Below are 12,512 nucleotides of genomic sequence, written 5' to 3'. Positions count from 1 at the left end.
TTTCTTTCTGTCCCTCTTCTCTTTCAAGCCTCGAACCTGCCAAAGCCATCAAGCCCATCGACCGTAAGTCCGTTCATCGGATCTGTTCGGGACAGGTTGTGCTCAATCTTGGTACTGCCGTGAAGGAGTTGGTGGAAAACAGCCTGGATGCTGGAGCTACCAACATTGGTAACCTTCTTCTCATCGTAATATCATTAAATTTCATAGACTTACAAAGTACTTCTTTTTCCTCAAAGCAGAGCGTATAGTAGCAGATCTGTGCCAGTGATTTCTGTTTGGGCCAAGCCTGTTCGTAGTGATTTTACTCTTCAGCTCTAGGTGGGCCCGTATAAGCATGTGATTCTGTCAGTGCTATTTTGTTGTAGCCCTTTTTGCCCCTTAAAGATGTATGTGTCCTGTACAGCAGTGGTGATGGGGCTCTGCTAGCCAGTGGCTTCAGGCTGGCAGATGGTTATGGCAGGGTTGCAGCTGCCAGAATGATAGCTGTTATAATTGGGAACGCTTCTGTTCAGGGAATAATGTAGTAGTGAAGCTGAACTATCTGCAAGTACAGGCTGGTTTGTATTAGACTGCCTAACTTTGGACAGCTATGAAGATTTTGTTGTTGTTCAAACTTGACATAGAACCATTATCTGGTTAAGTTGCTTCAAGTACAAAATTAATACTGAATATTGTGTATGAACCTACAGAAATAAAGCACTTCGCTCATTTTTGTAGATATAAAGCTTAAAGATTATGGAGCTGAACTGATAGAGGTTTCAGATAATGGAGGTGGAGTGGAAGAGGAAAACTTTGAAGGCTTGAGTAAGTTGAACCTTTTTCATAATTTGTATTTGGACATTCTGAAAGCATGTTTTCAGTGAGAAAGCTGCTTAAAAACAACAAACAAACAAAACCACCTAAATTTCCTAAGTTTAATAATTTTTAATACATAGTCAGCTTTATATAATGTGTGCATGACCTGTGAGCTTTGAGCAAAATTGGGCTGGGCTGCTGTTGTGGTTATAGTTCTTGTAGCTCGAAAGTAGCCAATTTGATTGCTGATTTAAGTGGAACAAATAATAGAAGTAATTATAGCAGAGAAAGTCCTGTAAATGTTTATTTAGATTTAATCATCCTAGTCATTGAGTCACTCTTGAAGCTGTCAAGCTTTGTGGAAGTGACTGCTTTTGAGAGGTGAATTATAAACCTGAACGCTTGCTGCAAGTGAAACAACACTGCATACATGACTGTCACATTTTCCATTTGATAGTTTTAAACTGCATGAAATGGGAGCAGAAATCTTTGACAGGTACATCAGCAGCAAAGGCAGAACTGTGTACCACGCCAAGGCATCTTGTAATGCATATACCAATAATGCTGTATGAATTTTAGGAATAAAAGGTGTATCTGAGGATTTTAAAGAGATATTGCTTATAGGACAAGGGGAAAGGAAATATGTGGAAGGCTTTTCGCTTCTTGTTATGCATTCAGAATCAACTTGTGTAGACCAGTGTCACTTAGAAGTGAAATATGTATTTTAAATATCTTTTTCCAGCTCTGAAACATTATACATCAAAGATACAAGATTTTTCTGACCTAATACATGTTGAAACATTTGGGTTTCGAGGTGAAGCTCTGAGTTCACTGTGTGCATTAAGGTATTGATATTAAACTTCTTATTAGTAGAAAGTTACTGTATGCACAAAAATAACTGAAGCCAACTTTCCAGTTTACCGTTATTGATAAAATGAGGCTTTGAAAACTTTGTTTCTCAACATTCAGTTGATTCTGAGTTCTTCCCAACTAAAATTATTGTACGATTCTAAGCATCTGAAATGATTTCTGATTCTAAACACCTTATTGGTCCTTTTATTTACAAAATTTGGCATTACTAAGTATGCAGATCTTTACAGAGTGGAACTGTGCACTTGCATGACTGTTTGATCCTCTGATGCAAAGCACTGTAATAGCTAAGTACTTTTTGCCAGGCTGTTACTCATTAAAACTACTTAAACTCCCAAACAAAGTGTACATTTGAAATAGCACAGCTTTTGTGTACAGTTCTGTAATCAAAAATACTCTGCTCTTATGTGTTAGTTTGAGGAATGTCGTGTCCAACAAGACCAGACTTTTTAACATTGCATTTCATAGGAGAAGAATGAAAGGGATACAAGTAAAAATGTTTATATTGTAGTTAGGAAAATGTTACACTATTCTTTAGGTATGCTGTAGTTGTATGTGGTAAAGAGTTAGTTTTAGTTAAATGAATAGTTTTGGTGTAGTTTCTATGCCTGCTGAGGAATGGATAAGAGTAATTCTGTTGCCTTTTCCTTTCCATTAGTGATGTTACCATTTTTACATGTCATAAGTCTGCAAAGGTTGGGACTCGGTTGGTATTTGATCACAATGGTAAAATTACTCAGAAAACACCTTTTCCACGACCACAGGGAACAACTGTGAACATACAGCAGTTGTTTTATACTCTGCCTGTGCGGCATAAGGAATTCCAAAGAAACATTAAAAAGGTAAGTTAGATTAGAAATTATTATTCCAAAAGATTGTCACTCCAAAACTTATTCACTACTGAATGGTACTCAGTTCTCTGAGAATACATTGATTATGTCAGATTATGTCATGCCTGTCTTGGATCTTAAATATGAAAACTGTTCCAGTATTCTTTCCTCTTCTGTTTTGCAATGATTGGTTTTAGAGGTACATTCTCACATGTTCAGATTTTAAAAAGAATCTGTATCATGATCACTTTTGTGAATTATTAAACTCCCTCCCCACCCCCTTTTTGTGTTACCTGAAGATATTGAATGCTATGTTTTAAAAAGAGACATTTCATATAAATGTGAACTTCTTTTTTTTTTTTTTTTTTTTTTTTTTTTTTTTTTTTTTTTTTTTTTTTTTTTTTTTTTTTTTTTTTTTTTTTTTTTTTTTTTTTTTTTTTTTTTTTTTTTTTTTTTTTTTTTTTTTTTTTTTTTTTTTTTTTTATATTGTACTCTTTTTTTTTTTTTTTTTTTTTTTTTTTTTTTTTTTTTTTAATAGGAATATGCAAAAATGGTCCAGCTATTGCAGGCATACTGTATTGTTTCAAAAGGAGTGAGGATTAACTGCACAAATCAAGTTGGCCAAGGGAAAAAAAACTCTGTGGTGTCCACTACTGGGAGTCCTAGTTTAAAGGAAAACATTGGAGCAGTATTTGGGCAAAAGCAGGTATTGCTTTTATTATTGAAAGGAGAGATCATGTAGCTGTATAGAGACATTTTTAATGTCTAGTAAATAGAGGGCTTGTAGAAACCTTTCAAGACGGTAAGAGAATGGAGCATGTGTTGACTTCTAGCACACCCTAGAGGTTGAAGAAGGAGAAACAGTGTAGCCTTCACAGATTGCCTTGAAGTTTCAAAATCTGTTTACAGATGTTTTGATGGAAGACAAATTATTTAGGAAACAGGGTTACAACTGTATTATTACAGCCATCAGGAATATTGAGTGGTAGGCAGCTGCTGGTTGTTGATAAGCACTTCCTCCCTTCACAGTGCCCATGTAGAGATTTCAAAGCCTGGTCATGCTGTGGCTGAAAGACTACCTGAAAAATGTAACTTTATCTTTCCACATAGCAACAAGCATAGCTGAAAATTCAGTGTTGTCTGAATTGAATGTTTAGCTTATAGCCTGCTTATATAATATAAAACATTTAAATGTAAAATTAGTAGAAGATTCTCTAATGACAGAAAAATAATACAGGCATGACTGGGAAAGTGTTTGTGGTAAGTATATCTGTACTTAGACAGCTTGTGATTCAAATAATGTATCTTTTCTAATAGTTTCATTGTTCTCTCAAAAGAAACTTCTATTATTCTTTGCCTTTTGTTTTTGCATAAAGCTTGATAAGGTCATTTGTGTGTAGCTGGAAAGTCCAAATTGTTTTGTTCTGCCTGTGTACATTTTCAAGTACGGGTCTGTGAAACAACTAACGCGAGAGTAGTTATATCAAAGAATGAGAACAAAACCCCCACCATTTTATCAAATGGTTTTTAAGGCTAATAAATAATAGAAGGGAAAAAATGTTTCACTTTTTTTCAGTTGCAGAGCCTAATTCCTTTTGTTCAGCTACCTCCTAATGAAGCTGTTTGTGAAGAATATGGAATCAACGCTACTGATATGCCACAGAATCTTTATAGGTAATTAGAAAAGTATAAACCACTATTGCCAATGGCATCTTACCATAACCCAAAACTAATTAAAAAAAAAAGTGTGTTAGTTAATATTATTGAATAATTACTAAGAACATCATAATAGATATTAGTGTATAATTTAGGGAAAGGCCATCGCATGATTTGAAAAGTTAATTTAGGACTAATGTTGCTAATCAGATGAGAGGGAAGAGCAAAACTACTCTTCCTTGTATCCTACATATTACTGTAATCTTCTGAATGTTACCTTTATCAGTGCCCTGAGTAACTGGATGGATGTATCCATTCTTTATACCTGTATTTCTTTGGTTGTGTTACTTAGAAATGGTACCAGATGAATGTGAATCAGTTTATGTAATTACTCTTTATTGTCTTCAAGTGTACTTTTCTGATCTCTAATTATACGTGAGAGATGGCAAACAGATGCATCAGTATCTGACCAATGAAAGTTCACACCTGACCTGTCTTCTGCTTTCAGAGCAGAAAAACAAATTCCACTTCTCTTGAAATCAATGAGCTACTTTTTCAGTTGTATGATGCCTTTTTGGAGCTGAACATCTAGCCTTTGTCAGATAAGGAATTAGGAAGGAAATAAGTATACATATTTACTGATGCTATATAATAGTGTTTCTTCTAGCCTTTTATAAAATACTCGTCCATTAAATATGCTCAAAGTCTGAAAAATTTCTTCTGCTTTGCTACTCCATTTTACCTTACTGTTGTTGTTGTTGAACAGTATTACAGGCTTCATCTCTCGCTGTGATCATGGTGTTGGAAGGAGTGCAACAGACAGACAGTTTTTCTTTATCAACCAACGTCCATGTGATCCAGCAAAGGTGAGAATTTTATTTTTCGAAGATCACCAGTGCTAACTTGTTTGATCCTCTCAGAAAGCAACTAAATGAGTAGCTGATACCTGTATTTGTGGCTTAATGCTGCAAGTTCCTGCGTCTCAAGTTTTTGTCTTCATTGTGTCTATTTGTATGAACAAAAACTCGATCATACAATATATGATCCAGCTCATTAGTTGTTTTGAAGGGAGTTAAATAACGTGTACTAATGGGAAATAGAAGATAATAGTTTTGACGTTTATTGTTTTTTCACCTCTGCAGGTTGTCAAACTTGTGAATGAAATTTATCATGTATATAATAAACACCAGTATCCATTTGTTGTCCTAAACATTTGTGTAGATTCTGGTAAGTTATGCATATTTTTCAGTAGCTTCAGTAAAGTCTAGAATTTAATTGAAGAATAAATTGTATTTATTTAGAGAATATTGTAACTTTTATCTGTATGACTTCCTGCACTGGGGTGATTCTGTGATCTGCCATTGGTGAGTGACAGCTGGGATCTAGCTGTGGTTCCACTTTTCTCTGCCTCTGCTTTTTCTGTACTCAAAAGTAACTTATCTCAAGTAATGAGAAAAAGTCAATCTTGTGGTTAGCTTAACTACAGCAAAACTTGAATCGTTTTATTGCATGGAATTAGCTTCTGTTTTGTTTGCTGGAATGTTGAGGAAAGTTAAAAGATTCATTTGTAGACTTACTGTGAATGTTAACTGTGCCTTTGGTTTTAATCCTGTGAAATAAAAATAAGGGGTTGAAAGAGCAGAAAACTGACTGATCCAAGGTTGGATTTTTCTCTCTCTCTATTTTTTTTTTTAATTTTTTTTTTTTTTAATTTTTCACATATAATGTGATTGGTGTCCTTTTTGTTTAAGAGTGTGTTGACATCAATGTAACTCCAGACAAAAGGCAAATCTTACTTCAGGAGGAGAAGCTTTTATTAGCAATTCTAAAAACTTCTCTGATGAAGATGTTTGGGAGTGATGTTAACAAACTGAATGTCAATCAGAAACTTCTGGACATTGCAGGTAAGATGCAAAATGTGAAAATTTTGTGTGTGATACATGGTAGAGATTTGAAAATGGAAAAATGTGTTTTTAAAAACCCAAAGAAGAAAGGGAAAAAAATGTCTGGCTGTTGATTCATGTATCTTCCAGGGCAGATTTTTCATGTATTACTTGCATTGAAAGATTGTTACTGGCATCAAATAATAAGTGAGGACCCAAAGTTAAGTGATTGCTATGGAAATTACACATGCCAGCTTGACAGGATTTACAGTCAGCTTTGGGGGGGGGAAGTTAACAGAAATTGAAAAAGATTTCTCCCAAGATAATGGAATAGATCTGATTCCTTTGTTTAAATGTCCTCCAGAAAGAATGGTTACAGTCTCATGAATAAAATCTGAAATTTGAGTAAGAGTTTGATTCTTTCATGATAACTGCAGGAATTGCTTATTCTGCTGTGACTGCATAGTCTTTCAAAGTTGTTTTTCAGTGTTGACACCACCTCATCTTCCTAATTTCTTTCAACAGAACCTCTTGTTAAACAACAGTTCCCTTACTAGTTTTGTCCTCTTCTGTTTTTTTTTTTTTTTTTTTTACTGACATATGGAATCAGTTGTAGCCTGATTCTGTTATTTTAACTTAATCTTTAGTAAAATACATGTTAGACTCTCAATTTCTGAGGTTGAAGTTCTCTAATTATTTACACAAAATCACATATACTGCAAGTATCTATTGTGCCAGCTCTTTACCTTGCCAACGGATTTTTACAGTGACCATTGAAGTATAAGAGCAGTTCCCTTTTCATTGTCACGCAGTCATTAAACTCTTTTGATAATATAAACAAACATGCTGATTGCACTGATTGCTATTCCATTTTAAAAAGAGGTCACAAATTCATCCACATAAGTACTATTAAGTTTCTTAAAGATGTGACTGCTTGTCTGTTGCATTTGAGCCCCATATTCAGTCATTGTCTGAACCATAAGGGCTTCTTTAAGGACTTTGCTATTTTTCTACTTCTCTTTTCACTCCCTTTACTAAAGCACATCATTTTATTAATGTTTCCAGCTAACTTAGCATCTTGAAATACTCTTTATTCTGGTTTTATTAGGCAACTTGAGGAAAACACTTCCTGAAGAGACAGAAAAGCCTCAGGTAGAAATGCTGCCTGACTCTGAAACTGAAAATCCAAGTGGTGAAATAAAAAGAATAATGACTCTTTCTAGATTAAGGGAGTCATTCTCTCTTAGCCAAATGTCAGAGAGTAATTTTCGAAGCCCTAAAAATGTAAAACAGCAGTATGGCTCCCCTAGACAAATGTCACTTGATACCACTTGGAGAACCATGAAGACTCAAAAGGCTATCTTGACTAGGCAGTCCAAGAGTTGCCATAAGAGCGACTCAGAGACATCAACTCCAAGCAGATATTTGAGGAAATTGGAAGATAATGCAGATTCTGGATTTTGTAGCACTTCTGAGTCAGATGCTGGATGTAACACACCAGAAGCTGGGACCTGCATCGGTAATGAAAGTATAATTAATCTTTGTGAAGAAGAATTCTGTAGCTCAGAAGAACAACTTCAGAATGAATGTTTCAGAACTGTTGGATGTAGTGAGAAATCATTGAAATGTGATGTTCAGGACTTGGGCGCTGAACATAAGTTAAATCAAGGGATTGACTGGACTGATCAAAATAAGTTATCTCAAGAATCTGGTAGTTCTTCCCCAAGAATAAAACGTTTTAAAAGTGGAAGCTTTAGAAATGAAGTGGACAACTTTAAGGCAGGCAAATGTCCTGAAGTGAAGAATACTACGAACTATAAGCCAACTGTTGATGTACTGGTGGAAGTTAAAAAGAAAACTGTGCCACTTGAATTCTCTATGAAGGTTTTAGTGGAAAAGGTAAAAAAGGTAATAGAGCAACAACAGAAAAGTACAGAAACACAAAAGTACAGAAGATTTAAAGCAAAAATTAGTCCTGGAGAAAATAAAGTAGCAGAAGATGAATTGAGAAAAGAGATCAGGTATTTTCACCTTCTTAACATACTGTATTCATCAATTAATAAAAATAACTTAGGGAATATACAAGACCTTTCTTGGGGGGTGGGGAAGAGGCTTACATCTACCTGTTAGTTTTGGATATGTCCTTTAGTTAACTTATGCCACTGAAATGTCCATTTGACAAGTTATTTTACCTGACAGAGCAGCTGTTCAAGCTAAATGCAAGCAGAACATGGAAAAAGACACTAAAAAGGTCACAAACATCATAGATTTGGCTTAGTTCAGACTTGTAATTTGCAGCATAGTCAGAGAAACACCAAATTTTTGACTGTTAACTCTGAAAAGTCTGCATAACTTGTATATTTCTCCCCTTGTGAATTTGAAATTGGGTTAAACATGGCTGTGAATATGTTACTTTCAGGTATATACTTGAAATGGGAGATCCTGAGCAAGTCCTCTTTTAATAGCAGACTGTGTTCTGCTAGAAATGGGCTCATCAGTCAGTGGCAGATTCCAGATAACTGTACTTCTTCACATTCATAGCCTGCTTAAATGCGATTTTCTTTTTTTTAATGTATAGTGTGTTCTGCAGAGGGAAAAAGATGTTTTTAAGTTTTACAGTTTAACATGATAGCAGATGACGTGTAACTTATCTGTTTGTATTTTCTATATACAGTAAAGAAATGTTTGCGAAAATGGAAATTATTGGTCAGTTCAATTTAGGGTTTATTATAGCAAAGTTGAATTCTGATCTTTTCATAATTGATCAACATGCTACTGATGAGAAGTACAACTTTGAGATGTTACAACAACACACTGTTCTTCAAGGTCAGAAGCTGATAGTGTGAGTATTTTCAGTGTTTTAACAATAATAATTTTAAAGTTTAATTCAATGTTTCAGAAGGATATTTATGATTATGTAGCATTTTATACATGCAAAACACTGAAAGTGAAAGTTGTTTTTTATATTCTCTATTTCAAAAAGTCAACCTTCACATGAGAAATAAATACCACTAGTACAGTGGTAGCCTGCAGCAAATGAGTGGTCAAACAGATTTCGTGGTGGGCTTGCGTGGGAACCCGTAGTTTGGTAAGGATGATGATATAGTGAAGATGTTGGAGCTGCTGTTGCAACAGGGAGTGCTGCCCAACTTACCTAACTCTGATGAGTAACACTTGGAAGTGATCTGTTCAGTAGTGAGTTGCTTTTTTTTTTTTTAACAAAGCAAAGTGAAATGTTTCAGCAGAGAGCTCTGTATTGGTAGCTCTAGATTGCTTCTTAGCCTGTCTTAAGTGGTCTGCACTATGCAGTGATGCAGTACCATGTTTTTCTCTCTTTCAGGCCTCAAAATCTCAATCTAACGGCTGTAAATGAAAATATACTGATTGAAAACCTGGAAATATTCAGAAAAAATGGTTTTGATTTTGTCATAAATGAAAATGGTGAGTTTGGGCCAGAATTGCTGGAAGTAAAGAAGTTGAACAGTTTCATGTCATTTATTATGCAAAAGTCCCTTTTGGTCATTATCAGAAACTTTGAAATAATATGTATGGTACTATATAGTTTGTTTGGATTTTAATATTTATGATTCTGTGGTCTCTTTGCACTATTTGACAGAACATTGTAGAGTATTTATCTCTCCAGCTTTTTACAGAAGTTTCTGAAGGCCCTTTGGAGTAAGCTGGATGTGTTACATTAAAATCCTTTTGTTTTACTAGTACACTTGCTGGTTCCAGCAGGGTTCCATCTATTTGTATATTAATAAGTCTATATTAATAGCTTTAATATAATAAAATTTTAATTCAATTTTAAATTAATAGCTACCATTGGTAAGTGATGCACTTGGGTTTTCCTTTGGGATTGACTTGCTATGTACTTCTGAGCAAATTGCATAACTTGCAAGCTCCTTATTGTTTTCCTTATACAGCAAGGATCATCAAAATGCTGTGTGTTACTGTTGTCCTTTCACCTGGTGTGCAGAGAGCTGATTAACACACACAGTAGAGATACTTGTTTATTCCATGTCTGCGCGGAGATGGGTGCTAGGTGGTAACACTCAGAGTCTAACAGCTGTTCACTTTTGCACATTTAAAACAGTGAAAATACGTAACAGTCTGTATCTATATATATTTTCCTATACGTAACAGTCTGTATCTACAATCATTGGCTCTTAGGTTCTCTCGTCTCTGTTTAAAGATACAGTATATATTAATTTCACTATGCATGTTCTTTGAGTAAGGGTCTCTGTGGACAAGGGTCCCTTTTAGGAGCACAGTTACCTTCTGTTTTGCTGAGCTCTTCAAAATTACTTCTACATTCCTAATCTTTCTGAAGTCAGTTGTTACTCTTTTGATCCAGATGGTTTATTTATGGGTTGTCTACCTTCCCTCAAGGTCCTTAATCTTGTAATGAAATGTTGTTTTTCTTAGCTCAATGCAATTCTGAACTCAAGATTTTCAAGCTTTTGCACACATAGTCCTTTACAAAATCTTACCTTCCTCATTGCCACTTTGGGAAGTCGCTACAGATTTCTTCCATATTCTTAATTCCAGAATCTACATTTTTTTATCTAAAGTACTGTTAATTATCAATCCCTTATCAACAAAAATCCTTAATTATTTTGTAGTCACATAACCTCAAAATAGTTTCATAAATGTTTTGTTTGTCAAAATCAAAGGGTTTGTTAGAGATTGGATCTATCTGCTTTTAAGTCTGCAAGCAGTTTATTTCTTAATGTTAAAAGGGTATCTGCCATAGTTACCATTTCGGTTAGTTAGCAACATCCATCAAAAGACTAAATTTAAACCTAAGCAGATATGCAGATCACATCATATTAATGTATCCAAGTAGTTTTTCTCTCAAGAAAAAGTAATTATCTGTAGTGCTCTGTTTGTTTCTTTATTAATTGCTGCAAATCTTTCAGCTCCTGTAACTCAAAGAGTTAAATTAATATCGTTGCCAACAAGCAAAAACTGGACTTTCGGTCCACAAGACATAGATGAGCTGATCTTCATGTTAAGTGACTGCCCTGGAGTCATGTGTAGGCCTTCCAGGGTCAGGCAGATGTTTGCTTCTCGAGCTTGCAGGAAGTCTGTAAGTACTGCACCGGATGGTTGTTTTCAAATAAATACTGTCTTTTCTGTTGTATTATAGGTTTCTGTTGTGTTATAGGCTGTATCTGTATGTGTATTGCAGGGGAAGTTTATTTACTGTTGAGTGTCAACAGCTAGTGTCCTCCATTTTGTTCTATGTGTTTTTATTTAGTGTAACTTGGGGAAAAATTCTGATAGTTTTTTATATGTTTCAAACTAGTGCACTTAGGAACATACTTAGCTGTATTTTGTCTTCTGATCATCTTGTAGTTCTTTTAATGCCTTGCACAGTACTACTTACTGTAGTATCTGAAGAACTGCTCTTACCTGTGTCAGTTGTCAATATGGAGGAAGAAAATAATAGTTGGTTTTTTTGCCTTTACTTGCAGGTGATGATTGGAACTGCACTGAATGTGCAGGAAATGAGAAAACTGATCACCCATATGGGTGAGATTGAGCATCCCTGGAACTGCCCCCATGGAAGGCCTACTATGAGACACATAGTCAGTTTAGACTTGATTTCAACAGAATAAGTCAGTTTGATTTTAATTCTTGGCAATATTTTGAGCTTTTATCATAACTCTTATTTTGAGTAAAAAATTTTAGTCAAATCTTCACATTTGAAAACAGTAACACTTAAAGGCATTCAGCAGGGTTTCATTGTTACTCTTACCAAGTCAACAGTATCAACGTACTGGAATTCACATGTAAATAACGTTTCTTTTATTGCAATTTACTGTATTATTTTTGCAATCAAGACTTTTTAAAAATAAATGTGACTTTGTATATAAAGATCAAGAGTAGGTGAACCTCATTTATAGCAAATACACTGATTCTTAAAGTGGAATGTGAATTTAAGTCTGTAGTAATGCCATAAAGCAAACATTAACTTCCTATGTTTGTACAACCTGTATATGATATTTAAAGAAAATGTAAATTATATACAAGTGTAAATACTTGTGTGGGTTTTTTTACTTACACTAAAGCTGGGTTTCATTAGGTAATTACTTCAAGCATTACTGTTGCATTTAATGCTGGTATCTGTGTTTAAGGCTTCAATAGAATAAATTGCCTGGCGTATTTACTTTTAATTAGTATTGTTACCATCCATATTCCAAACATTTTTTGTTCAAGTACAGGGATTCCTTTTCTGAGAATGAATGGAAAAGAGCTGTCTCACCAGGCACTACTGATCAGGTCAGTCCAAATTCTGTCTTGGTAGAATCTAAGTAGTTAGAAAATGTGTCTTTTTGAGTCAGAAATCCATTAAAACAAATCACTCGGCTCTTCCATTTCTGTAGGACTGAGGTGTGACCAGAGCAATCCTCTATGTGTGTGTGTGTTGATGCCTTTTCATCAGCACTTCCATTTACTGTTCACGGTGAGG

At 34.8% G+C, this 12,512-nt stretch overlaps 1 protein-coding gene across 1 annotated transcript; it reads left to right on the top strand.

Annotated features, from left to right (window-relative positions):
* Nucleotides 1–29: 29 nt before the first annotated feature.
* PMS2 (PMS2 postmeiotic segregation increased 2 (S. cerevisiae)) lies at nt 30–11,816 on the top strand (the record flags this gene model as incomplete). The annotated part of the gene is given in 15 exon segments (XM_010018106.1): nt 30–168; nt 718–804; nt 1,538–1,640; nt 2,324–2,542; nt 3,055–3,080; nt 3,083–3,201; nt 4,072–4,169; nt 4,918–5,017; nt 5,294–5,378; nt 5,903–6,055; nt 7,143–8,055; nt 8,709–8,876; nt 9,375–9,475; nt 10,957–11,126; nt 11,515–11,816. Coding segments are annotated over 15 exon segments (2,625 nt in total), but the record flags the coding sequence as incomplete, so codon positions are not given.
* Between the last annotated feature and the right edge of the window lie 696 nt (nt 11,817–12,512).

The sequence above is a fragment of the Nestor notabilis genome, unplaced genomic scaffold (assembly GCF_000696875.1).
Source record: "Nestor notabilis isolate BGI_N333 unplaced genomic scaffold, ASM69687v1 scaffold35077, whole genome shotgun sequence".
NCBI lineage: Eukaryota > Metazoa > Chordata > Aves > Psittaciformes > Psittacidae > Nestor > Nestor notabilis.
Note: the sequence above shows the minus strand (reverse complement) of the source record. Positions and strands in the feature narration are given on the sequence as shown.